This window comes from Peromyscus californicus, unplaced genomic scaffold, assembly GCF_007827085.1.
Source record: "Peromyscus californicus insignis strain IS unplaced genomic scaffold, ASM782708v3 Scaffold_4__1_contigs__length_199733344, whole genome shotgun sequence".
Taxonomy (NCBI): domain Eukaryota; kingdom Metazoa; phylum Chordata; class Mammalia; order Rodentia; family Cricetidae; genus Peromyscus; species Peromyscus californicus.
The window spans coordinates 23,620,875-23,647,576 of NW_026294562.1; the positions used below are offsets into that span (position 1 = coordinate 23,620,875).

General features: G+C 44.6%; 1 protein-coding gene across 1 annotated transcript in view; it reads right to left on the reverse strand.

Annotated features, from left to right (window-relative positions):
• Positions 1 to 26,702, reverse strand: part of Plce1 (phospholipase C epsilon 1) — a 300,119-nt gene that overhangs the window by 91,519 nt on the left and 181,898 nt on the right. Inside the window, 3 exon segments of the mRNA XM_052713591.1 lie at positions 1,222 to 1,480; positions 5,351 to 5,439; positions 5,441 to 5,497. Of these exon segments, the coding sequence (XP_052569551.1) occupies positions 1,222 to 1,480; positions 5,351 to 5,439; positions 5,441 to 5,497 (405 nt within the window).

Genomic DNA, 26,702 nt, shown 5'->3' on the forward strand with positions numbered 1-26,702 from the left:
TTTTATTCTTGTAATGGGAATTGAGAAGAGAACCATGATTAAAGATCACCAGGACATGGAACAAGATGAAGTGACCCAACTCAAGAAAAACATTTAAAAAGCTGTCTTTGGTCTTCTTGTCCATATGTGCTCCAGGAAGACAGCAGCTTCTTGTTGTTTTTTAAAGCTATTATTGTGGCTTGATCTTGAGCAGGAAGTTTCCAGAATCAGAGGGAAGACCCACAACTCAGTCAAGAGAGGCAGTGTCCCTTCTTCACCACAGGGAGGGGAGCAGAGTGGAGGGTGGGAGGCTTTTCAAAGCCTTTTCTTTCATTTACTGGACGTTTAATACCAGCTGCTAAAACTAAGGAAATATTAGCCAGTGTGTATCACTCATGCCTGTCGGGAATCTCAAGTCTTTCTGGACCAAGTGATGCCTCTGTTCTCAGGTGACGTGAAATAGGCCTAAGTTTTATGAGTCTTCCCACTTCAACTAAGATAGATCGTGGTGTGTGTGTGTGTGTGTGTGTGTGTGTGTGTGTGTGTGTAAGGTCAGTATTGAGTGTTGTCATCCACACTGATGAGAATGTGAATGACCCTGGATTTGGGCTTGAGATTTCCAAAGACATAATGCCTCAAAATCTCCCCAACACATTTAAAAAGACTTTAATTTCACATTTAAACACCACAGAGGGAGATTTCGTTATTTCTTTTGAGCCTCTCAGCGCTCCTTACTCAGTGTGCCATGTCTTGAGTTAAAGCTTACACTGTCCTCTCCACTTTGGCAGGAGTTAAGAGCAGAAGCCACGGGCCTAGGAGAGTAGGGTAAGGGTCAGAGCCTATGTGTCTGGATGAGGCACCTGTTTGCATGAAGAGAAGGCGACGATGGCTTTCCCCACTCCTCCACCCACTGATTAGGAAGTTATTGTTCTCATTTGACTTTATTCTCTGAATCTAGATGGTTCTACCCAATAGCAAAAAATTACCAACTTTTAAAACAACAACAAAACTCCAGGGGCACTTTTCCTTTTGTGCTCAACAGTGTCATATTAAACCTAATGTAACAACATTGAGTTCCAAGCAGCTGGTGTTGCTTTCTCCAGAACTTTCAAGGACCTTCTCACCACCCAGAAACAGCATACCAAGGATTACTCTAGACTCAGGAAGCGATTTCCTGCAGTACTACTGAGCACACCAGGGCCAGGAGGACCTCTTGGGGGCTGCCCACTTGGAGAGACTCACCTCCAGGGCTTCTTCTTGGGAGCCGTACCGTGGGCAGAGCTTCAGGAGGCCAGAGGCACCATCAAGCACCTCACAGAGCTCCTTCAGGAACACCCCGCAGAAGGGAACCACCTTGCAGCCAGGGATGTGTAGGGCACGGGTCACCACCTTCTTATACTCCAGGGAAGACTCATGCTGAGCCATGGCATCCTTCAAGCTCCGCATGGTCTCAATGTCAGACTGATCCATAAACTGCCACATCTTCAGAACTTTCCTTGACCTATTGCAAGGAAATGACATTTTTTTTTTCAAGCCTGGAGGAGTGACAATGTAGCTTACAGTATGTAGGCTGAATTCCATACAACTTCATTGTCTTTTACCTTCTTAGTGTTTTTTTTTTTTTGGTGTGTGTGTGTGTTATTAATTTATTTATTTAGGATTTCTATCTTCATTTACTTCCCAAGATGACGAGAATATTATTTATGCAAAATAAACTACAGAGTTAGTGCTGTTTCAGTGGGTCCAGGAGTCTGAGGATCTGAGTTGGGGCCTGGAACCCAAGGAAGGAGAAAACAAACTCCATAAGGTTGTTCTCTGACCTCTGCATGCACACTCCCTACATATGCCATGCACACAGTAATAATAAAATTAAAAATTAAATAGGACAGACTCAAAAAGAAATAAGGTTAATTATCAAAGCTGAAAACTATATGTTGACTAGAGTATCCCTGGAGGCTATCATCAAGAGGAAAACATGGTTGATAATACTGATGTAAATGACTACTCTTCAAAGGATGTAAGAAAATGGCTTATTCTGTACAAATATGAGCGAACATGGCCTAGAAACATAGGATCTGATTCTTCTGAATGACATGCCCCACCATGGAATAGGCTACATGAAGTTTTATAGTCACAGAACAAAAAAAACTCATACATCAATACTTATTGCTGGGAACAGTAGGTAGGTGGAATGGACAAAGCAGAGAAAGCTCTTCTTTGGATTTCAAATGCTATCTTATGACATTCTTAGCTTTAGGGCTGGTGAAGGATAGAGATCTGTGAAGCTTAGCAATACATTCTAAAAGTTTTACCTAAGAGTCATCTCAGTGTTAGGTCAAATACAGGGATCGACAATAAACAGATATAAAAGAGACTAAACACAGCCCATAATAGTGTTGACTCTTGCTTTGCAATATCCCTCTTCTCCAATCAATTAACATGCTCAGTCTGCTTGATCCTCAGTACAGATGTGGCTTCTTCAAAGAACTCCAGTTCACAGTAACATGGTCCTACAGAGCTTTAATTGTCAACTTGACACATCTGAGAGGAAAATTTTGAAAGATAAATTGTCTAGCTCAGATTTATCTGTGGGGGACTGTCTTACTGTTAATTGATATAAGATGGCCCAGCCCTCTGTGGGCAGCACCATTCTCTGAGCTGGTACAATAGTAGCGTAACTGTTATAGGAGTAACCAACCACTTTCTGGTTGAATTAAGGCCCACTCCATGAGATGGAACCCGTTACCTGGTACCTTTAAAGGAGCCAAAATTCAGTGACTAGATAGGTCATAGATCCAAGGAGAGAACCCAGGAGTATTATTTTGCTAAATGGACAGGATAATAAAATGCCTCCTAATGACATGTTCCTATACCCCTAGGTCAGAGCACCTCTCAACCCTCATCAGAGGGTTCTTGTAGTAGATGACAATTAACACAGAGACCCTCAATTGATTAATATGCATAGAATAAGAGAAATTGTGTAGTGTTTGTCCCTAAAGAGGACATACATATCATATCCCTCCTCCCAAAGCTCAGGGATCTTCATGAAAGAGTGAGAAATATTGTAAGAATTCAAGGTGGTGGATAAAGGAAACTGTTAGATAAAAGTGCCCAGATAAAACAGGGCAGTTACACCTATAAACTCACAGCAATTGTGACAACATGCCCAAGAGCTATGCAAGTCCCAGCCAGACAAAATCCCAGCAGAGAGGATGGAAAGTAGACACAAAATCCACCACTAGCTGAGGAGGTATTGGCATTTGCTAGCTGCTGCAAGAGGGAAAGTCAGTTTTCTTTAATGATGTGATCCCTGGTAGGTTGACCACATTCCAGGGCAGACCTCACTTCCGGTTGGGTGACACAGCTAGACTCCATGGGGTAAGATAAAAAGAAGAGGAAGAAAAGGAAGGAGAAGGAGGAGGAGGAGGAGGAGGAGGAGGAGGAGGAGGAATCTGTAAGTAGGATGGGAAGGGATGGGAGGATGAGGGGAGTAGTTATTGGAGGGGTTGGGGGAAACAGATGGATCCATTCAAAATACATTGCATGAAATTCCTAAAGGATTAATAAAATATTAATAAAAATATTGCTTTTTTAAAAAGCTAAGTATAAGACCAGGATTAAGCCAGCAAGGAGCATTCCTCCCAGGTTTCTACTCCGAGTTCTAGTTTGAACCTCTACTCTGATTTCCATCCGTGATGGACTTATGACCTGAAAGGATCGTCCAAATAACCCCTTTCCTCCTCTGAGCTGCTTTTGCTTAGGTGTTTTTAATCACAGAAACAGAAAGAAAACCAGAACATATTTATGAGGCTTTGTCCACAGAAAGTGTGTCCCAAACATCCCTCCTGCTCTTTGAGTCCCTCTGTGGTATAAAAGAAGCCTGCAGGTTTGGACTCTCATGAGAAACAGCTATCTACAGAATAAAGCCTGACCTTAGCTCCACCCCATCTGGGGAACTTGTCTTGAAGTATGATTTGCATAACAACATATTAAATGGAAGTTTTCCCATTTTGAAACTTATGCTGAGATCAACAGGTAACACCATAGCTGGCAGTCTAAAGAGGTGTCATGCCATCATGAGGGAGTGCCCAGACTGCCCTCGGTGGTTTCTTGTCTTCCTTCAGTCCACACACACAGGAAAGCTAGATTTAAGCAGACAAATAGTTCTATGGAGAGTATCGTGAGAGAGCTTATATAAAAAGCACGGACTGAGCCTCAGTGGAGGGGGTGTCAAGTGGACTCCTTGGACATTCATCCTGCCCAGTTTGTTTTTCACAGGCCCTACTGTACAACTCTTGCCTAAAGATGGGCAACTGGCTGGAGTTGCCCAATGGCCAGGGAGAGATAGCTCTGTAAATGTTTTCTGCCTTTGCAAAGTTGACGAGGCAGTGGGGGTGTCCCTCCTGAGTCCAGAATAGACAATGTGGAAGGAGCTGGGCCTGGGCTATCTTGAAAAGCTTGACTGTCAGATGGGGTGACCCATAAGCCTAGGAGAGAGGACCCCAGATCTAGACCTAAAGCCTGAGAATTGAGTGGTCACCACACTTTGACAGATATTATATTTAAATATGAAATGTTCCTCACAGGCTCATGTTTAAACATTCAGGGAGGTTCCTGACCCTGAGAGGGGTGCTATTTTTGAGGGTTTTAGAAGTTTTAGGACGGGGGGGGGGGCGGTCTAGCTAGAAGAAGGTCACTAGGTGTGGGTCTTTGGGGATAACACCTTGTCCTTGAACCTTCATGTTTCTCTCTCACTTCCACCGTGTTCACAGTGAGGGAAAGAGGCCCCTCCACTACATGCTCCCAATATCATCATGTTTCTACCCAGGCACCAGTAGCCAAGCAAGCACGTGGGGAACACCTCGAAACCATGAACCAAAAATAGACACTTGCTCCTTCAAGCTGTTCTCTCAGGCACTCAAGACAGTGCTGAGAAAGCTAATAACCAGGTAATCATGCTGTGAGAAAGGTAATAACTAGGTAACCATGCAGTGAGAGACCCTGGCAAAGCGAGCAGATAGGCAGACAGGGAAGGAACTCTAGCATCATCCACATCTATTTCTGTGAAGGTAGAGACGGTCACAGCCAGCCAAGTAGGACTTTGAGCTCCTTCAACACCTGTTCCCTCCCCTGCCCTGTTAACCCTACCTCCCCTTTCCTGCCCCCTCCCTCTCCTCTCTTTCCTCCCCCTTTGAGGGAACCAGGGCTGTGGAGTTGGAAGAAAGTAGGGCATTTCCCCTTCATGATCACTACCAATTGCATCCCTTGGTAAATGTGTGTCCCTTGGTAAATGTGGCTGGCGGCCCAGGGAATGAATTCAGAGATATCTAAGCAGAAAGAGAAGCCTGTCCAGATCACCATACTTTCTTACCTGAGGCCAGCCAGGAACTCCATGACGGCATTGTAGTTGCCCATGTTCCAGCAGCATTTGGCCACATGCACCAAGTATGAGAAGACTTCCCCGCTTCTCCTCCATGGAACCTGCTGTGAGGATCAGCCATGTCACCCAGGAGCTCACCTGGAAGAAGGGAGGGGGGCATTCACTGAAGACATGTCCTGGAAGCTTGACAAATACCTTTTATTGTTGTTGTTTGTTTATTTAAAAAAAAAATCGGTTTGGGACCTGGAAAAGAAGTAAGCAAAAGAGCTCTAATGTGAAAACCAGCTCCGCTGCTGCTTCATATGACTCTGGGCAAGCCAATCTGTCTGCATCTTCATCTCCATTTTGAAATTAAAAAGGCTCCATCTAAAAATAAAACCCCTCTTGATCTACACGATTCCTTGAAACTAAAAAAATACAGGGCCCGTGGATACTCATGATGCGATGTGGCTGAGAGACATGAAGATTAAACACAGTCACTACATTTAGCTCGTAAGTTGAAAAACATTTATCAAGCAATGGCATGTGTGACATCAGGGCTGGTAAGATGTCTGAGCAAGCAGAGGCACCTGCCCTAAAAGTTGGACAGCCTGATTTCCATCCCTGGTACCCACATGGCGGAAGGGAGAGAATAAAATCTCTAATGGTGTCTCCACTTGCCTGCCATGGCATGAGCTCTTGTGTACATATACACACAAGCACGCACATGCATGCATACACACATAAGCATGTGCATAAACAAATACAAATCTTTAAAAAAATTAAAGTGGGTGGTACCAAAACAAAAAATACAAAAGTATTTTGGAACAATCTCTTACATATACTGTTTATTATGTTCTTCAAATGACAAAATTATTAGAATGCACCAGGCGCCATTCTGAGTACTCTGACTACGCCACCTCACTTGTCTCTCACAGCAGTTCAGAGTCAGGGATGGTCAGTACCCAAGAGGCTTGCTGAAGATCCTCAGGTAGCAGGTAGCAAAAGCTTGCCTTGAACTCGGGGTTGACGTTTGGTGGCCTGCACCATAAAGCCCTCAGCCCTGAGTGAGCACACAGGAAATCTCATGTTTGCTGGCTCTAGGGTTACATTTTTCTAGGGTGACTTGTTTTTTCTACCAGAGAGTCTGGAGTATAAAACTTGGTAACTCACATCTCCATCCCCTTTATACCACTCAGTGGTTAAGTATCTCTTTCTGCTCTGAGATTAGTTCCCTGTTGTTCATCCTGGTGCTTGGCCACTGCTGTTGACCGGGCCTTCTCCACCCCGGCCAACTCACGGGGAGGGTGACCAGCGGTCTGCTGTTGACCATATTAGTTGCATATGGGTCAGCCACAGAGCTGAAACCTAAGGAACGACTCTTTCTTCAGCCTGTGTGAAATGAGGCCTGAACAGAGTTCATGGTGACCTAGACATCTGAGGAAATGGGAGTTCAAGGTAGAGGGCTCACTGCCCACAAATGGAAACAATAAGAATTAATGACTTTTTTTTTTTGGTTTTTCGAGACAGGGTTTCTCTGTGTAGCTTTGTGCCTTTCCTGGATCCCACTCTGTAGACCAGGCTGGCCTCGAACTCACAGAGATCCATCTGGCTCTGCCTCCCAAGTGCTGGGATTAAAGGCGTGCGCCACCACCCGCCCGGCCAAGAATTAATGACCTTTAGTGTCGGGAGCAACCGTAGAGGGATGTCCAATGCCGGTTTTTCACATCTAGACTCTGTGGCGTGGCAGGCTCTGGGTTTGATCCCCAGCATCACAACCAAAAGAAATGAAACGAAACCAAGAGTAAAACAAATAAGTCAGAAGAATATATGTCTCAGAGAAGAAATGACTTTCTTATGAAGCCATGATACTTAAAAACTAGGACTCTCAGTTTAGTGCTCTTATTTGGCTGATGAAAGGTGACAGTTTCTTTACTTTACAACTTCTTTCCTGGGTGGATCCTCCTAAGCACTCAATTTGGAGTTGCCCACATTTGAAGACAAAGACAGAGTTAAAGGAAAAACACTCCAAGAAACTGTACCCCCCAAAATAATTAAAGAAAAACTCATCACCAACAAAACCCAATCGAAACCACAGTGGAGAGGATACTTAAAACTCAGCCAGGGGCTGTCTGAGTCCCACAGCTTTAGGGCCTTCCATGCTGAAAATCACTGTAATATTCTGACTATTCTCCTACCATGTAGTGAATGGAAAGGGTTAACCCTCCTCACTTTGGAGAGGCCCCTCCCAGAGCAGTACAGACCACCACGTGCTTGTGTCTCAATCCTGATCACGCACACAGATTTATTTCCTATCAGTCAAATCATTTCCCATACACTTTCCCACATGCTAGGGAAAAAATAGCAATACAGTATTTCACATGGAAATATAATTTAAACCAACTGTTCTATCTCTGAGTGTGGGTCCCTAGGGCTCCTGGTTGTTGAGATTATATAAGCACTGTTATCATAATCTCTCTCTCTCTCTCTCTCTCTCTCTCTCTCTCTCTCTCTCTCTCTCTCTCTCTCTCTCTCACACACACACACACACACCACATCAGCTCACAAACTTCAAGGACAATTCTTGTGATGGCACAGTATATTTATGATTTTATTGACGCTAAGTGGGGAGAGTGTTAACAATGAAACAAAATAGATGGGGGAAACAAAGGAGACAAGAATTTGGTGGTATCAACTGTTGCCCACAACATAAATGGCAGTTAGACTGACCAAGTAGAGATGAAGGGTACTGCCAGCTCAGGAAGAGTTTCAGGATAGTAGTCACAAAGAGAAACATAAAAACGCACACAGAACTACCCCTCTGCTACAGGGAACACCCAGAGCCCAGAGCCCAGGGGAGTTACCTGTAGGAGATTATTTTGCCTAATTTCAATGGTCAGCATGAGTAAGCAGAGAATGAGACTCTTGGCTCAGTTCATAGATACATAAACGTATGATTTATTGATTGAGCTATTTATACGTGCCTGTCTGTGTGAGTTTCTCTGTGAGTACGTGCATTGGGCAGATCCCTCCGAGCTAGAGTTAGCAGGCATCCCAGGACTCACGGTTACACAACAAGTACACCCCACTGCTAAGCTATCTCTCCAGCCCCTCAGTTTAAGAGCTTGTCCTGAAGGCTTGGGTTTACTCTGATGATCCTAACCCCTGAGCCACACCTACAGCCTACAGCTTCTTTACAACTATTCCTTCTAAATATGTCCTTCCTTCCTTCCTTCCTTCCTTCCTTCCTTCCTTCCTCCCTCCCTTCCTTCCTTCCTTCCTCCCTCCCTCCCTCCCTCCCTCCTTCCCTCCTCCCTCCCTCTCTCCCTTCCTCCCTCCCTCCCTTCCCCCTGCTCTGTCCCTCCCTCCCTCCCTCCCTCCCTCCCTCCCTCCCTCCCTCCCTCTCTCCCTTCCTTCCTCCCTCCCTTCCCCCCTGCTCTGTCCCTCCTTGTCTTTGTCCCTTCTTCCTTTCCAACCTTCTTTTCCTCCTATCCTTCAGCTAAATAAGAGCACTAAACTGAGAGTCCTAGTTTTTAAGTATCATGGCTTCATAAGAAAGTCATTTCTCCTCTGAGACATATATTCTTCTGATTTATTTGTTTTACTCTTGGTTTTGTTTCATTTCTTTTGGTTGTGATGCTGGGGATCAAACCCAGAGCCTGCCACGCCACAGAGTCTAGATGTGAAAAACCGGCATTGGACATCCCTCTACGATTGCTCCCGACACTAAAGGGATTGACTTCAGAGTTTTGCATGTGCTAGGCAAATACTCTAGTACATCCCTGGCCGTTCTTCACTTTGCGATAGAGTCTCAGTAAGTTGTCTAAGCTGTCTTTGAACTTACAATCCTTATGTCTCAGCCTTCCCAGTGGGTATAATTAGAGTGGTATGCCAGCATGTGCAACATCATTGTCGTCATGCTTATCATGCCCCTTTCAGTACTTGTAGGCCCAGCCACACTGAACATCCTGCTCTCTCTTCCCATATCGTGTACCATATTGGCCAAATCATAGTTCCACCAGGAAGGAATGTTCTTGCAGCATTCAAACGATCTTTCCCTGGTCCACTATGTCTTGTCTGTGTCTTCTATATAGCTGGATCCTTCTCTTGGCCCACAGACTCGAGTCCATTCTTTAGCCTCATCTCCTCTCACACCCTATTTTTAGAGTCAAACCAGGCTTTTCCCATCTTGGGGACTTAGGATGCTACTCCTCCTATGGAAAGTTCCCCCAGGCCCAACTTACGAGCTCATGTCTACTCATCCTTTAGGAAGAACTTTCCCTAGACCTGTCATCAAGGTCTTACCTCTGGGACCCATACCTCAGAAGGGCCCTCACTGACCCTTGTAGTGACCTTTGTAGCTGTAGTCCCTGCAGTGAAAAGTCTGTAGGTAGAGAGGACATGCCTGTTCACAGACTGTGCACCTGCTTTCTAGATCATTCCTCCTAAGTAAACCCAGGCTTCCCATGTTCAATGACCAAATGATACTAAGCCCTTTTTCATGTCTGCAAACACCTTTTATGTGTCTCAGTCCTCCTGAACAGACCATAAGGGGCCAAGGGGTGGCAGTGGCATATGGATAAATTTGAACTAGAGATCTGAAATGTCTATTTACTGGGACACAAGTCGAGATGGGAGGACTGGGGAGGCCAATAATCTAGAACTCCTTTGTTCTTGTGCCCTAGGCCCAGAAGGAAGGAACAAGTCTACCTTTAGGAACCTGACCAAAAATCACTGTTTTAAAGTCATCACTGACTTCCCTTTTGGACTACGTGCACATGTTCTGGTGCCCCATACCACCCTGACCCAAGGGCGTATTTGATGTTGGGTCCCCATGAAGGCAGATGCTGAGCTTGCTGCATTTACAGTAAGTAAAAATTTCAGTGACTGAGATCTACCCTCTGTAAGTCTAACGAGAATGAGGAAACAAGTAGGTAAACAAATGAATAAGGCATGCATCTTTAGAAAGGCAATCTTGGTGGTTCACCTAGCACCTTCCATCCAGTTCTCTTTGACTTAATGTGGGATCTTGAGGCCACAGTTGTGCTGTACTGGGTCCTCACTGCGACGCGCATGTACGTCTGGTTTATTTTTGTTATGTTTGTGTGCCTGACTTTCACATTTGGCTGCTCTGTCTGTCTCAGCAGACCCTGAGTTCTCAAGGATAGAGACCATCTTTCCCACATTTCCAGGATGGGGATGCTTGGTGCCTCTGGCCAACAGGCAAGCCATCCAGAGTCCCAGGAGGCCATGGGTAGGGAGGATTCTCAGAGCTCAGGAATTATATTTGGGAAAAGCCTAAGCACTTCCTATTGCTATTCCCAGGTCCAGAAAAAAGGAGACAGATGAATTTCTGCCAATTTTTTTTTTGAATATGCCAGTGTAAATGTAGTCAGAAAGAAGATCTGCTGCGATGGGCATCTCGTCACTCTAATGGCAAAGGTTGGGCTCAAATGGTGAAACATACAGAAGTCAATGGAAGTTGAACAAAGCTTCTCTCCAGCAGCTATGGAATGTGCACACATCACCACCCTCCACAGACTGAGGCCACCCCCACATGCTCCCTGCTACATATGTGTCACTGCACACACTCGTGCCTACCCTGTGCTCCCCAAATGTGGGACACTCAGATGGGGATCACTGGTGATGGTGGTGTCTGTTCAAATGCAGACCCCAAGGCCTCATCCAGACTTAGGAATCAGACTCGCAAACAGCAGGGTGGGGCCAAGCCTGGGAACCTGCATTTTCATGTAAACTCTATGGTGATTCCTAACTGCATCAAGCCTGGGAACCTACATTTTCGTATAAACTCTATGGCGATTCCTAACTGCACCAGAGTCTGAGAACGGGTGCAGGGGCTCCATGTCCTTTGTTGGCACCCTGGGGTGCAGAGCAGGGCTGTAGCACAGTGCCTGTGAGATAGTCTCATACCGCAGACCAGCCACCCTGGCCTCCTCCTCATCCTAACTAGCTGGGTCCACCTGGAACTAGGAAGAAGAAGTCACAGAGAGGCTGCAAGAAGCAGGGGGTAGAAGTCACAGGTGTCTGGGGTGACTAGAACTGTGTTCGTCCTCTAGTTCCACTGCTTCTTCAGCCAAGTCTCAGAGACAAGCTGCCTCGCCGCTCTGAGCCTCAATTCCCTCCTCAGTAAAATGGGAATAATGATCATAAAGTTATGAGAGTGAAACGGGGAAATTTCAGATCTCAACAGGCCCTTTGTGTGTACATAAGAGCTGGATGAATGTTTTCTGGGTGACCATGGCAGCTGCTGCTGCTGCTATGGCTACAATTAATCTTGTTATGGGAGCGAAGGAGTGGCTGGATTCCAGATATGGACCTCAGAGACCCAGAAGAAAGAATTGCTAAGTCTCACTTCTTAACTACAAGGCTAGACCAGAAGAATGTGTGAGCACCTGGAGCACAGCCCTTCCCTAACAGGATAACTCACAGGTCATTTTTTTTCTTGATTCCTTGTTAGGAACAATATGGCATTTTAAAGTTACAAGTTACCCGATCTCATTCATTCAGATGCCTAGACCCAGCCGTACCTGAAACTCTTCAACAACTCCATATATATAAATATTTGGGGGGTGGGATTGTTGAGCAGTTTACAATTGAGTTGTTTCTAAAATGTGACTGAAAATAAAATCCTGACAAGTATTTTGTGGTGTAAGGTGATTCTCTCTCTTCTAACAAATACTTGCTATGTATCATGTGCCATGCTTGTCCAGAGTAAACAAGACTAGACCTTGGAGCTTTGTGGGAGAAAAATCACACCACCAACAAATTAATTAATGGTCAGTTCATTGATGAGTACAAGGTCCCCTTTGCCCATTCATATGCTGCCTCTCTAGAAGTCTGATTTTTCTACCAGTGCTGGATCCCAGGTACCTTCTTGTGGTGATTTGAATGAAAATTGCCCCCATTGGCTCATGGGGAGTGGCACTATTTGAAAGGATTAGGATGTGTTGGTGTAGGTATGGCCTTGTTGGAGGAAGTGTGTTACTGTGGCGGTGAGCTTTGAGGTTTCAGAAGCTCAAGCCCAGCCCAATGTCTCACTCTTTGGCTGCTTGCTGATCTAGATGTAGAACTCTTGGCTTCTTCTCCAGCACCATGTCTACCTGTGAGCCACCATATTTCCCTCCATGATGACAATGAACTAAACCTCTGAACCTGTAAGGAAGCCCCAACTCTTATAAATGCTTTCCTTTATAAGAGTTGCCATAGTCATGGTATCTTTTCACAGCAATAAAACCCGAACTAAGACACTTCCCAAGGCTGTTTACATCTCTATGTCACATCATTCTTTCCACACTTGCTGCATGATTGTGCACTTGCTGGGGACTGTGTGAGGCATGTGGGCAGGAAAGAGGAGTGAACAGAAGAAAACTGGGGCTGCATACTTGGCCCTGCAAGTAGGCCAGCTGTGTGCATGTCCATCTTCTCTGCACTGTCAACTCCTAGACAGTAAGAACACATTCTGGCCACGTTCCTACTGCTGGAAGAATTTCTTGTCCATAGTTAGCAAAACACAGTTGTTTATCCCTGAATCCTTCAGCTATAAATTCCTTAAATACTCAGAAATTGGGTCTGCATCCACAGTTACTTAGTGACTCATATCAACTACAGAACATATTCTGACTGAGATGTGCAAGCATAACTTTTAGTTAAGCAGGCTTGGGAGAATCCCCAGTAGCTATAAGGTAGTGTTAGTCTCCTCTTTACCACACCAAGTGGAACTGAATGGATCATTCGTTCTGAAGCTTATAATGAAATGGGGTTCAAAATTAAGCCTCATCTCATAGATACCCTATTTTGTAAAAGTATGTATTGATACCCTTAGAATAGGGTCTTAATTATTTCATCCCATTTACACATGATGGAATTAAAATTCATAACTAACATTTACATCAAAAGCCTTTAAGCAAGTTGTGAGCTCAAAATTAGACTGATCCTACTTGAGGGTTATTTATGAAATTTTTTTCTCCACAGGATCTTTCTTTTGGCGCTAGAGATTGAAGCCAGGGCCTTGTACATACTAAGTTTGTGCTCTAGCACAGCTCTAGCTACATCTCCAGTGTCTCTTTGCATGATTTTAAAGATCATAATTACAAGGTCAATAGCTTAGATATGTTAGACATGTATTCATGAAAAGCATTAGCCTTCTATTTACGCAGCTCTGCAAGCTCATACTAATATTGTTCCCATTTTAAGATGAGAAACACAAGGTTCAGAGCATGCTCCAAGGTTATCCACTGATACTAGGAGTGAACCAAAATGAAAAATATGCTTTTAAACTGCCAGACTTTGATACTTTCCATCTTCTCTTATAGAAATTAACAGGGAATTAATTATAGTTTTGGACATTCAGAAGCCATTCTTAGTTCGTGGTTTAAAACAATGCCTCTTAGCAAAGACTTTGGGGAAGCCACAAGGTCTGAGAAATGCAGCTGGTCAGACCTCCTTTAGACAGATTGCTTGTGTGCTGAACGTACAGGGATTGTGACACTTGGTCTGTTGGTTGCTCATTAATGATCCTATTTGGTCACCCTTCTATCTCTGGCCTCAAGAGTAGACCAGGGACTCCCCAAGTTCCAGAGTCTTGAAGAAGTAAGAATGTGTGGGAGAAAGCATGTGAGAGTCCAGCCTGCAGCTTACTCCCAGAGATGACTCATAAAGAGCTCATGCTGGGTCTGTCATATGTCTCTTGGTTTATAAAAAACTGAAGCACAGAGAAGTCCAGTCACAGAGCTGGTAAGTGGCAGAGGAAGGATCATAGTCTGCCCCAAGGGTTCCCCACACCAGTCTCTGCTGGTATGATTAGGTTCTTGAACTCCAATGTTTAATCGGTAGTGATCTTCAGTCTCTTTGCTTAGTCCTCTCCATGGGTAACCATTCTTCACTCGGCTTGGTCTTGCCTACTATCTCTGCAGCCAGACTCAAACATCCATCTCTTGTTCTGAATATACAAGAGCGAACTGGATATATCTATCCGGAGGACTCAAAGCCTCCTCTCTTGTCTCCTTTCCCTGACTCCTTTCCCTCCATCCTTCTATCTAGTAGATTTCCAGTAGTCTGAACAGCACCTCCTTTAAGAAGCCTACCCTAAACTCTCAGAGAGTTTAGAGTGCCTCTGTGCTAAAATAACTTACTGTTACCTTTACTACCCTGCATAGTAACCACTATCCTTCACGGGAGAGGAAGTTACTTGAAGCAGGATTACTTTGCTCATGTCTCCCTGCGCAGGTCTGGCATGAGTGGCAAGTGCTCACAAACATCTCACTTTGTGTTATGCATGGAGCACAACAGCTGACTCCCTGTTAGTGCTGCCCTTTTCAGAAGACCACCATGTACCAGGGTAGGCCAGAGTACTGGTGGTTGTGGTATGAAAAGTGAGGGAAAGTCATTGACCCCAGACCTGATGGTGTCCCATTACAATCACTTGTCAGCTGGCTCTTTACCCAAAAGGCTGGTATTGGGGAAATACATGCAGGGAGTCAGGTCCCAGAAGGCTGATGGATAATTTGGTTCATCCTAGAAGATTCTATTTCCCTGAGACACTTTAGTGTTGAAGCCAAGAGTTCTACATCTGTATCAGCAAGCAGCCAAATGAAGGTAGTGGAAGACTTCTCATTTTTTTTTTTTTTCTGGAATGTCTTAGGCCCATCCAGAGGTTCTCTGGCTTAGTCTCTTGGTTGGAGAAACCATTGGCCAGAGGCCAAAATTCCTGGGGAAAAGAAAGGAGTGAAGTTTGCCTGCCAGGATTACTGAGAAGGACCAGGAGCTTTGGAGATGTGCTGTGAGCCTCGAGAGCCCCCGTGCAGGGAAACACCTGCCACACATAAGCGAAAGAGAGTCCAGAAAGTCTGTGCGTCACTTGGTATAAAATGCAGACTTTCACACTCTGCTGTGCAGATGGTGAGCAGCGACCTGGGGGCTTAAGGCCTCAACCAACACCAACAATCAGTCAGAAAGGGGAGAGAAGAGGGAACAAACAATCCGCATGTGCTGGCAGATGTTCCCCTCAGACAGATCTGTGGGGAGAAACAGAAGACATTGATATCTCCCAGAGCTCAGTTACCTCCCAGCCCCGCTAGACACGGGGATATGTTATAGACCGCCGAGACCAGTCAATTTGTTCACCAAAAGTCCTTAGGGTGACCTGGGCATAGAATTCAGTGGGGGGTCAAATGTGATCAAGTGGATCTCCGCCTCTTGGCTTCTCTTCCTCTGGGCAGGGAACCTGTGCAGAGTGACAGCAGAGTGTACCAGATGGCAAAGAACACAGGACTTTGAGCCAAAAGCAGGAGCGTTCATTTCTTGGCTCTGCCTCTCATTATTTTTGTGACCTGGAGTAAGTTTTCTAATTACCCTGAGACTCAATTTCTTCACCTATAAACCAGGCATAATTAAATGCCCTCGATTTTAATGGGTGTGGTGTCTCATAAAAGGGATAATATATGAAAAGGGTTCCAGTGCACAGAGCCAAGTACATCTCAATAAATGCCGACCAGTATTGACAATTACAAAGGAGCAGTTCCCTCTTCACACTGTAGACCTTGTGGAAACACTGAGACTTTTTTTTAATGACCACTGCAGCTTCACCCCTCCCTTAACAAAGAGAGACTTCCCAAGGATAAGAGCCTTCAAAGGGATTCTTCATTTCTCTTAAAGAGACCAGGAAAGAGGAAGCAAAGGGAGGCAGGAGGGCAGGAAAAACCTTCATAAAAAAGTACCAATAAGGCTGGGTAGATGGCTCAGTGGGTAAAGTGCCTGTCACTCAAGCAGGAGGACCTGAGTTCGGATCCCAGGAACCCATGTAAAAAGCCAGGGGTTGAGAGCACGTGTCTATAATACTAGTAATGGGATGGGGAGAGGCAGAGATAGGCAGGTCCCTTGTAGCTCACTGGCTGACCAGCCTAGTCTAGTTGATAAGCTTCAGCTTCGGTGAGAGACCCTGTCTCACATTATAAAGTTGGAGAGCTGGGCTCAGTGGGTAAAGGTACTTGCTGCCAAGTCTGACAACTTAAGTGTGATCCCTGAAACCTATGTGCTAGGGGAGAACTGACACCCACAAGTTGTCCTCTGACCTCTACATGAGTACCTTGGCACATGAGTACACATGCATACATATATAAATACGCAAATATGGGGATTTGTTTTGTTTTGTTTTTAAAGGTAGAGAGTGATCAAAAAGGACAATGGACACCAAAGTCTGGCCTCCATGAATAACACACACACACACAAACAAGTCCACATACTGCACATTCTCTCTCTCCTCCCCCTACTCCCCACATTCACTCGAAGTTTGGTAGCTACCATATTAATAATTCTCAGGGTGCAGCTGTAACTGAGGTCTCTCTCTCTCCCTCCCCACCATCTCTCTCTCATACATAAGGGGAAAAAATAACCCATCAGTAGATGGCCTAATAAAACTGGCAGTAAAAGGTTGGAGGCAGATGAGCAGGAGGCCAGCTTGAGGCACTTACTGAGAATGTGAGGACATATAGATAAGGCTGGCTAGAGAAAGAAGCCCTGAAAAAAAAATGGGTAGTCACAAGCTGCTGCCCCAGGAACCTAGGTCCTGGGTCCCAGAAAGATTAGTTGCATGGGAGTATAGTTATAGCTTGGATGAGGTAGGATTCAAATGTCCACATGACACTTGCTACTTCAACATTTTCCATGATTATTGAAAAGAAGTCATTGCTGGGCATGGTGGTGCATGCCTTTGCATGCCTTTAGTCCCAGCTCTTCAACAGACTGAGGTGGGAGGGCCACATTAGCTTCTGAGTTCTAGATAAGCTTCGAAGCACAGAGAGAGAGAGAGAGAGAGAGAGCCCATATCAACAAACAACAGCAACAGTAAATGAATAATAAATAAATAATAATTTAAAAAGAAAATGGAAGTAGGGGCTGGAGAGATGGCTCATCTGTTAAGGGCACCATATGCTGCTCTTCCAGAGGACCTGGGTTTGATTCCAGCGTCTACATGGTGGCTCACAATCATTTGTAATTCCAATTCCGGGGGATCTGACCCTCTTCTGGGTCCATGGCACCAGCCACACGTGTGATAAACTGACATACATGCAGGCAGAGCACCCACAGGCAAAATATAAGCACATTTTTTAAAAGACAAAAAAACCCAAAGTAATCTTTTGGGGAGAAAGAACACATCCTAATTCTGTGTAAAAACCAACCAACAGAGTTGCAGCTATTTAGCACAAGGTACAATTATGTGACGTTCCCCAGCAATTACAGATCCTGTAAAACAGGCAGTGAGTGTGCTATGAGACTGTGGGATCTGAGAGTGCTTGATACTCTGGTGGAGCAGAGCAAAGGAACACCTAGCACACTTGAAGCTGTGAGCACAGAAGTCAGTTCAGACTATTAACGACTGTCCCATGGCCCGCTCCAGCCTCTCCCCTGCGCTTGATACTCATGTCCCCTGTTTGCTGCCTGTTCACATGGGCTGGTCCCTCTGTGCCATTAGATTCTGAAATCTTGATGGACAGACACTTGATCTGACAACTTAGTCCCGCATGTTCTCCAGGTAGTGGGTGCTCAGTGAATAGCCAGCGGCAGGTGTCAGCCAGTCCTGTTCTGAAGACCCCAGACAGAAATAGGTCAGCAGTGTTCTGACATAATGTTTCCTAAACTACGCTCCAGGGCACATATTCTACCAGATGTTACACATTTTGTGAAGAAGTGTCTGGGGCTGTATAAGTTCAGGAAATGCTGGGATTAAAAAAGTTTTCTTTCGTTTTTTTTTTTTTACTGGCAGGATTTCTTGGAGTGTTTAAGACGCTGATGAGAGAGACGAATCTCCAAGGAGGCTTTAGTCCAGTGTTTAAGACGCTGATGAGAGAGACGAATCTCCAAGGAGGCTTAGTCCTATGGCCCCTGTTCCTGTAGCTATGTGATTTTTTCTTCTTTTCTTCCAGCAGCCAGAAGAGCTTGGAACACGAGCCTCGGGTTTCTCTCAGCCCCTTGCACCTGGTGTGAATACAGCTCAGGGCTCCTACCCACTGGCATTTTTGCAGATCTGATACCTGCATCTGGCTTCCTGAAAACATATCCCTTCATCACTAGAAACGGCTTGGGGCTGGGGTGGGGGGCTGTGGGAGGTTGGAATAGTCTCAAAGAGCAACATAGTGTACTATGACCGGTGCCACAAATTCAGAATCGGTGTGTCACTGGAAAAATTCTAAATCCGAGACACAAAGGAAGGTTTTCCTTATAATTCCAAGAGGCGGCTCAGGCCCACAGGCTGCTGTTGTTTCATAGTCAAGATAACCATGAGGCAATTACCCAGAGAACAGAGCAGTTCTTACCAAGGTCTTACTCGATGGTATGGAAACTAATCAGCAAGGACTTCAGAATGCTTCAATTTAAAAAGGTCTTATATCTTATTTAGTTCATTTTCTTTAGTTGCTAGACAAATGGAAGGGGAAAAGGTTAAGTGTCTTGCAAATGTCACCTAGCGAGTGTCAATTCTGCGCCTAGACTCCAGGTCACCTGACCTCTGCTTGAACATCCTATTGGCCTCACCTGCTGGGTGTCAGCTATCTCTGCAAAGAAGCCCAGATACATTTGTCCTCCCTCTGTGGGTCTCTAGATAAAGGCTCCCCTGGGAGAAGAAGATCTGCCAGGAAGATCTGAGAGTGAGAAAGGGGGTGGGGGGTTGGGAATGGCAGCATCTGCCGCAGATAACCAACCTGAGTGAGTGGCAATGCCAAGGCAAAAGCCTAGGACAAAGGGCAATCCAAACGGGCATGCCCTGCTCAGGACCTGCCGGGACACAGCTCTCAACAGTCTGGAGGGACCAAGGGTGGTTGTGGCAGCAGACCTGTCTGCAGGACTCCAGGCATGCCACTGTGGCCTCAACTTCTGCCTCTAGCTCCAGCCAGGGAGGACGACCAGCTGTGCCCTGCAGACAGGGCTGTGGGAGGAAGAGGATGGAGGAGGATGGAGATCGGGCAGAACGCTAGAAGGGAAGCTCCAGGAAAACGGGACAGAATTAATGATGCAGTCATCCTTTGTCTAATTACCCATGGGAGAGAAGGACAGACCAAAGGAAGAAAACTCCCATGCTCCCATAAGGAGGCGAAGGCAGCAGGAAGAGGCCCCTGCAGAACCTTCTGGTTAGCATCTGCTTCAAAATGGGACAGCACAGCTGTCACCACCCACAGTGAATTGGGGGCTCAGCGGGCACACTCAAGGTTAAGAGCTGCAGACATTCAAAACCTTGGTCTTAGGGAGGCTGAAGTGAGGGTCAGACCTGCAGAGGAAGGGCATTTGTTTTGGAGACTGGGGCCTTCAGTAGGCAGGACTGAAAGGGATGAGTGAAAGCCTGCTGGTCTTCTTCAGGGCAATCAAGGCAGATTAGGGGCTTGCGGACAGTTCCTGTGAAAGTTGACAGAACCCCTAGGGCAGGGCAGGAATTGTCTACAGTGCCTGACAATTTAAGGGTTATACACATCCTGATAAGAAACTGTGTAGGAGCCAAACACCAGCCTTGTTTCCTTGTGTGTGTCAGGGGGTGGGGGGTGGGGGTGGGGTGGGGAGGGATATTAGCCTCAGGGGTCAAGACATACTTTATACCTGGTTCAGGCAATCACTTAAGAAATATTTTCTTTAAATGTTTAGAGGGTAGATGACAGAAACAGACAAAACCAAAACAAACACAACACTGAAGTATTAGAAGATGACATCTATTGATTAAAAAAAAAAATCCTCAAGCCAAACTCAAACAACAAAAGATTGTGGTTTTGGCTTGCTGTCTGGGCAGATATTCTGTACTAGGTGCTGTGGGGAATCCAGGGTGCTGGCTCAGCTCTAGTGTTTACTGAGCACGCAGTACAATTTCTCAGTCTCCTTCCCTTGCCCCAAGTTTAAAGGTAGGATATGAGCAGAACAGCAGGTTTAAAAGAAACAGTAGACAAGCACTTTCTAGCCCTAGAGGCATAGCAAGAAGTTTAGCCAATTTTGCTAATATTAATGGCTGCATAGCCGGGGATTTCTAACTGTGGCATTTGGGTTGGTGAGGCAACAACATGTCACGTGGTATCTCTTTAAATCTGTAACAATAAGTTTCAAGTGACTTCTTACATGTCTCTTGCTGGCTATGTAGCATCCTCCTGAGTTCTCTGTTAGATGGCATCATTTCTATACTCAGTTATGGAATATGCCTATATTATACTTAGTCTGGGCTTCAGATTCTACATTTTTATATTTTTTCATGAAACAGAAAAAAAACTAGTAAAGGATTATGCTTTTAGGTCCAGGAGACACCACAGGCAAATTTATAGGTGTTAAGAAGAAAACAAAGCATTTTTTAAAATAGGTTGATGAAAGTTAAGTATATAAAATGAAGAATATCTGAAAATTATATTTTCATAAAAAGGTAACTAAGAAATGTCTTTCTCTTTCCTCCTATTTTTCCAAGTGCTTGGTGATGTAGTAAAATTGTAAATGTTTAGTTAAACACTTTGCAGAAACAAAATTGGTATGCATAGCTTTTTTAACCTTTAAACTTCAAATAAGTAGATCCAGTCCTCTATTAAATACATCCAACACCTGTGGCATATAAAATCTGGCCTAAATTTCCTAAAATCATTGGACCTGTTTTAGTATTTGAATGATAAAACCCAGATGTTCTGATTTACATGCCCTGGAAGAAAAGAAACGTACAGCCTTACGACGAACACTCACCAGTGTAAATCTGGTTAAACTCGATGCCAAACAAGGATTGGAAAGAGCATGATGGTTGAACAAACAATCCTTTACAAAGTATTTTTCAAATCCACTTAAATGTTCTAGAAAACTCCTGAAATGTGAGCCAGCAATATTTACTTACATTCCATGGCTGCATTACAGTACTAGCTCGGGGTCATGGACTGGCGCTCAGAGCTGGGATCGTGGTGACAATTACTTTGTCTCTCTAGTCTGTGTTCTGAAGTCTGAGTGGAACGGCTGTGGAACTTTTACAAATGGCAATGCCATCTGGAGGCCAGGGGTTCTTAAATGTAGCACACATGAAAATCATTTGGGACAGATTAAAAAATACCCAAGTTCACACTTGACACTGTAGAATCTATAGTTTTGTGATCTAATTCAACAGATGAGGAGACAGGAGAAGGCACGTCCTGATCAAGGTTTTCTGAGATATTCTGATGAAGCTTTGTGTGGAGGGCCCTGGACCTAGATGTGCACAGGAGTGGCTGAGGGTCTTGTTCAAATGAGAATTACGACCCCCTCAGGGTGTGAGATGTAGGCCGAGGAGTCCACATTTCCAGCCAGCTCTCAGATGCTGCAGCCGCTGGTAGCTGCATTTTGTTCTCAGGTCTCTTTGGTCTCTTCCAACCTAGAGTCCTGCCACTGTCCCCTCAGTTTCACGTCCTCACGCAATTTCAAAGCCTACAGGCCTTTCGTTCCGGAGGATGGTCCAACAGCCTGTTCTGATGACAGAACATTGCGCATGACCAGACTAAGGTGATGGCCTGCTGCTGGGGAAGTGGTGGATGAGACTGGGTGGCATCACTGCAGACAACACACAATAGAGGGCATGTAATGGAGACCCTTTTCAGTTGGAGATAGGAATTTTCACTATCTGCTCAGGTGGTGTCTTCCGGGTTTTACCCAATACTCATCAATCCATCTATTTTTGCAACTTATCATGTCTCCAGCTAACTAAAACGTGAGCTCCACGAGGGTGAGCGTTTTGTTTAGCTTTTACTAAAGGATCTCCTGAGCCTAAAACAATGTATGGCATCCAATCGGCATTTCTGGATGACTGACTGAATGAACAAATGGATGGTATTCCAGGCACACCCTCAGAAAGCAACTGCTGGCTGGCTGATGATGACAGGAAGAGCCTGTTTCCGGGCAGGCTGGATCAGAAGAGCCATCTCTGGCAACCTGCCTCTGAAATGTAATTCCAATTGACAGGGGACCTCAAGATATACTTGGGGCTGCTCATCTTGCAAAGGCTGTAGGGCTGCTGCCCTAATCACAGCAGAGAGGTTTAAAGAAGCCACGGTAGGTTGTTTCTTAGGCGAGGTGGTCAGGTAGCATCTCCCACCAGACCCTCGCCAGCTGATCCTCCTTTCTGCATCCCATTTCCTTAGTCATTGAGCCATCTGTGGAATAGCATCAAAGCGACAAGACTGGTCTGCTCTTCATGTGTCAAACAGACCTTTTCAAATGCATTTCCATGCAATAATCCTTCATCTCATTCTTTCCTCTCCCCATCTCCAACCCTGGGTTTATCTTAGAAAGTAATATATACTTGCAGACAAAAAAAAAATCCAACAATATAACATCTTATACAGTAGGAAATGAAGTCACCTCCCTCCTCACCTTACTGTGGGTTACCATAAAAATATTCAGCTGGTTGGCTTCAAGAGAACAGTGGCCTGGAAACTGGAAAGCTGGTGGGAAGGATGACTTTCAAATCTGGATTGCCTTATCATGTAAAAGGCCTTGCCAGGAAATATCAATATTAAATTGTCTGTAGCATATCACACTTGTCAAGACTCTGGCTAATGCACATGGGATTCCAGGAAGACACTCTAAGGTTCACACCAGGCATCCATTCCTTAGATTCTCTAGGCCTCATCCCTCGGCCAAGAAGGATTGTTAGTGAGCTGCACACCTGGGCAGGCCTGCATCAGTGTATCAGAGTACTTAAAGTCATGCTTTGAACTAGACCCTCTACAAGACCCAATACAAGACACATGGCCCAAGGGAGATTTGTTCTGCGAATGCATCTGTCCTAGAAGACACTACACAGGAGCCACAGGACACACATCTCCAGGAGCCATAGGAGGCATCATGGATTCTCTGACTTGGCATGCTTCTACGTCTTTGGCCCTCTACTCTCTCTCTATCTTTTTCCTTCCTTTTCACTCCCCTCTTCTTTTTCCAATGATGAGAACAACAGCCATCATCTTATCTTATCTTTTTTTTTTTTTTTTTGGCCTGGGTTTTCAGAAAACTCTGACCAACTTTGTAGTTGGTGGCATCTATTTTCTTATTTGCAAGATTCTGGAACTTCTTATACTATGGTTTTTGAAAGCTTCCTCAAAACACTCCCCCCCATTACAAGTAGAAGAAAACAAAAATAAGACACCAACAGTTTGGTGCTGCCATTTTATTATTTATAGGAATGGAAAATAAAGGTCAACGAAGTTCCCTTTGCTAAAGCCAAAAACAGCCGGTTAGTGGAAGGGCTTAGATGAAGAGCTGAGTTTTCTTATCCTTCCCGTTACCTGAAACTGTTTCAAACTCGGGACTAATAAGTCTTTCGCCTTCACATGCTGCAGCTAGTCACTAAACGTGTTTAGTTTTTTGCTCTGTTCCTGGGAAGGGCAGTCAAACATGGGGCCCTAGTACTCTTCTTTCTGTTATCGCCTTTAGCACACAAGGCTGAGAGTGTGGGAGGCAGGAAGACACACCCTCACATCTTTGTTTTATTCTATTCCTTTATTTTTTTAGTAGAGATTTATGTATTTCACATTGGCCTTGCTGTGTAGCCAAAGACAGACCTTGAACCTTGATCCTTCTGGCTCCACCTGTGTATGCTTAGGTGAATCATTACATCTAGGTTTTGAGGATTAAATCCTGGGCTTGCTTGCTAGGCAAACACTCTACCAACCGAGCTACGCCCTCAGCCTGCTTATATCTTTTTATTTCTTTGTATGGAGGCTCAGATCTGACATCTTAGCAAGTCCACATGGGATTTCAGGTATAATTATGATACCATAAATGAAACAGCTTTAGGAATCAAGGTGTTCCTGATTATTATATTTTGGTCCCAAAGTATGGTATGGGCTCATCAGAAACCAAGAGATAATAAGTTTGTTGCAACCTGAAGAACTCTATATCTCATTTAGACGATGGGTACGTGGCTCAGTGGTACAGATATGCTTAGCATGTGTGAAACTCTGTGTTCAACCTCTAGATCCACGATCACATGCACACAAAGGTAGGTTAGGCTGCCGCATCACTTGTAAACAACTAATTGGATACAAACTAGTAATGCCTACAAAAAACTGCAATATAAAGTAAATATTCCTATTTGTACCTTTATGTTTTGCTGTGTAGAAAAACATGACAAATGCAAAAGGAGTCCAGGAGAGATGCTGGTGTAGATAAATATTCAGGATGGACTGATGGGAACTCATAGGTGCTGTAGAGAAGAGGGCCACAGTCAGGAGCAGAGTATGTGACAAACCCACACTCCACCTGCAGTGTCGCTCTGTATGGAAGCTCTGGAGGCACACATGCTACCCTGATGCTCTCCCATTTATCATCTATGTCTGGTGAGTCCTTGAGCTTCAACGCTCCATCTATAATATGAGAAAACCTCTAGCTAGGATTGTGGGGAGGATGTGGCAGGGCTTCACAGAGTAGTGAAGCATACAGCACAGCTGTAGCTCTAAGCATGCTAGCAGCTAATTGTAGTTAGTATGGCCATGAGTGGAGTTAGTACCACTACCATAGACTAAATCTATTTCATTTTAGCAATGAGGCAAGAATCACAAAGAGAAACCTCAAAGACGGAGTAGTTAGTGAACGTGCTAAATGCGTGCAGGCAACAGCCTTGACTCCCTGGGCCAGGTTGCTTTGGAGGTGAGGTTTCAGATGGCCACTGTGATGAGACACTTATAGTAAAACAAGCCAGTGGATGCATGCCATGGCAACTGCCTACTTCTGCTGTGCCTCTACTGACGTTAGTGTTTAATATGTCTACCGTGTGTGGAACAGGTCTGCACAATAAATACCTGGACCCTCTACCAACTTTATTCCTGAAGGCAACTGCCTACTTCTGCTGTGCCTATACAGATTATCCTGACCAGGGTTTCCTCACACTGTCACCAAGTATAAACAGCCAACTAAGCATAGACTTTGCCAAGTGACCTAGCAAGGAATACTGGGTACAGATTCCAAGTGCCACCCAGGAGAAGAGACTAGACGTGGTGGTGGTGGTGGAGTTCTTGGCTCATGCTTGCACAAACCCATCTAGATCTGAATATAACACATGTTGATAGAATCTTTCTTATAGGAAGTTCAGTTAAAAGCAAGGGATGAGTGATTTGCTACACTGGCTTTAGTGGCATGACTTATACCTTGGCCAGCAGGGGCAGGGTGCTTGCCTTCAGGGATAAAGTTGGTAAAAGGTCCAGGTATTTATTGTGCAGACCTGTTCTACGTGTGGCAGTCATATTAAACAAACGTTAAACAGTTGCATGAAGCAATCTTTTGAAGTGGATATTATTTGCTCTCATTCATTAAGGTGAAAGGAAAAACTAAGGAACATTTGAAACAACAAGCTAAAGCCAAGCTGGATTTTGTCTCTAACCTGGCAGAAGGACAAGCCTTTGGTTTCCTGCCTGATGTTTGAAATGGTGATCTACTATCTTCTAGAAAAACAATTTCTTCTCCATATTTCTTTCTGTTTTTGAAACAGACCATTGGTCTGATACCTACTTTTCCTGTGAGTACCTTAGTGAGCGGCAATAAAACATTCATAATAAATATTTCATGTAAAACTCATTAAGTTCAAAGCTGAACAGCTTTTCAATGAACATATTTTGTCAAGAATTTCACAATTTAAAGGAAATTACTCAGAGAGGACTTTTCAGTGGGGCAAAGTGTATTGGAGGCCAGGCACTAGTGATGCACACCTTTAATCAGGCGGATCTCTGAGTTCAAGGCTAGCCTGGTCTTCAGGATGAGTTCCAGGACAGGCAGGGCTATACAGAGAAACCCTGTTTCAGGGGGGAAAAGATATTGGAGGGTTTTTGTTTTGTTTTGTTTTTCAAGACAGGGTTTCTCTGTGTAGCTTTGGAGCCTATCCTGGTCACAGAGATCCACCTGCCTCTGCAGGATTAAAGGCGTGCACCATCACTGCCCGGCTTCTCTTTATGTTGTAAGAGGAGATAGGTTTATGAAAAGGTAAACTTCTGGGCTTGGTGTGATGGTACAAGCCTTTAATCTCAGCAGAAAGGAGGGAGAGGCAGGCTCTAGTCTAGACTAGCCCAGGCTATATAGTAACTCTCTCTCTCTCTCTCTCTCTCTCTCTCTCTCTCTCTCTCTCTCTCTCTCTCTCTCACACACACACACACACACACACACACACACCAACAAGCATGCAACAAAGCTTTACTATCTTGCTAAGAAACTTATAAAATCCTAAAATCCTGTTTATTTCTTACCTAATTTTACTTTAATTTTTTAATATAAAAGAGAGAAACTAAAATTATACCAAATAAATAAGTAGAATACTCTTAAGTTTGTAGAAAAAGAAAATTTTCATATACCTGGCTCTCAATATCTGCTTGTATGAAGGTCTTAGCTTTGC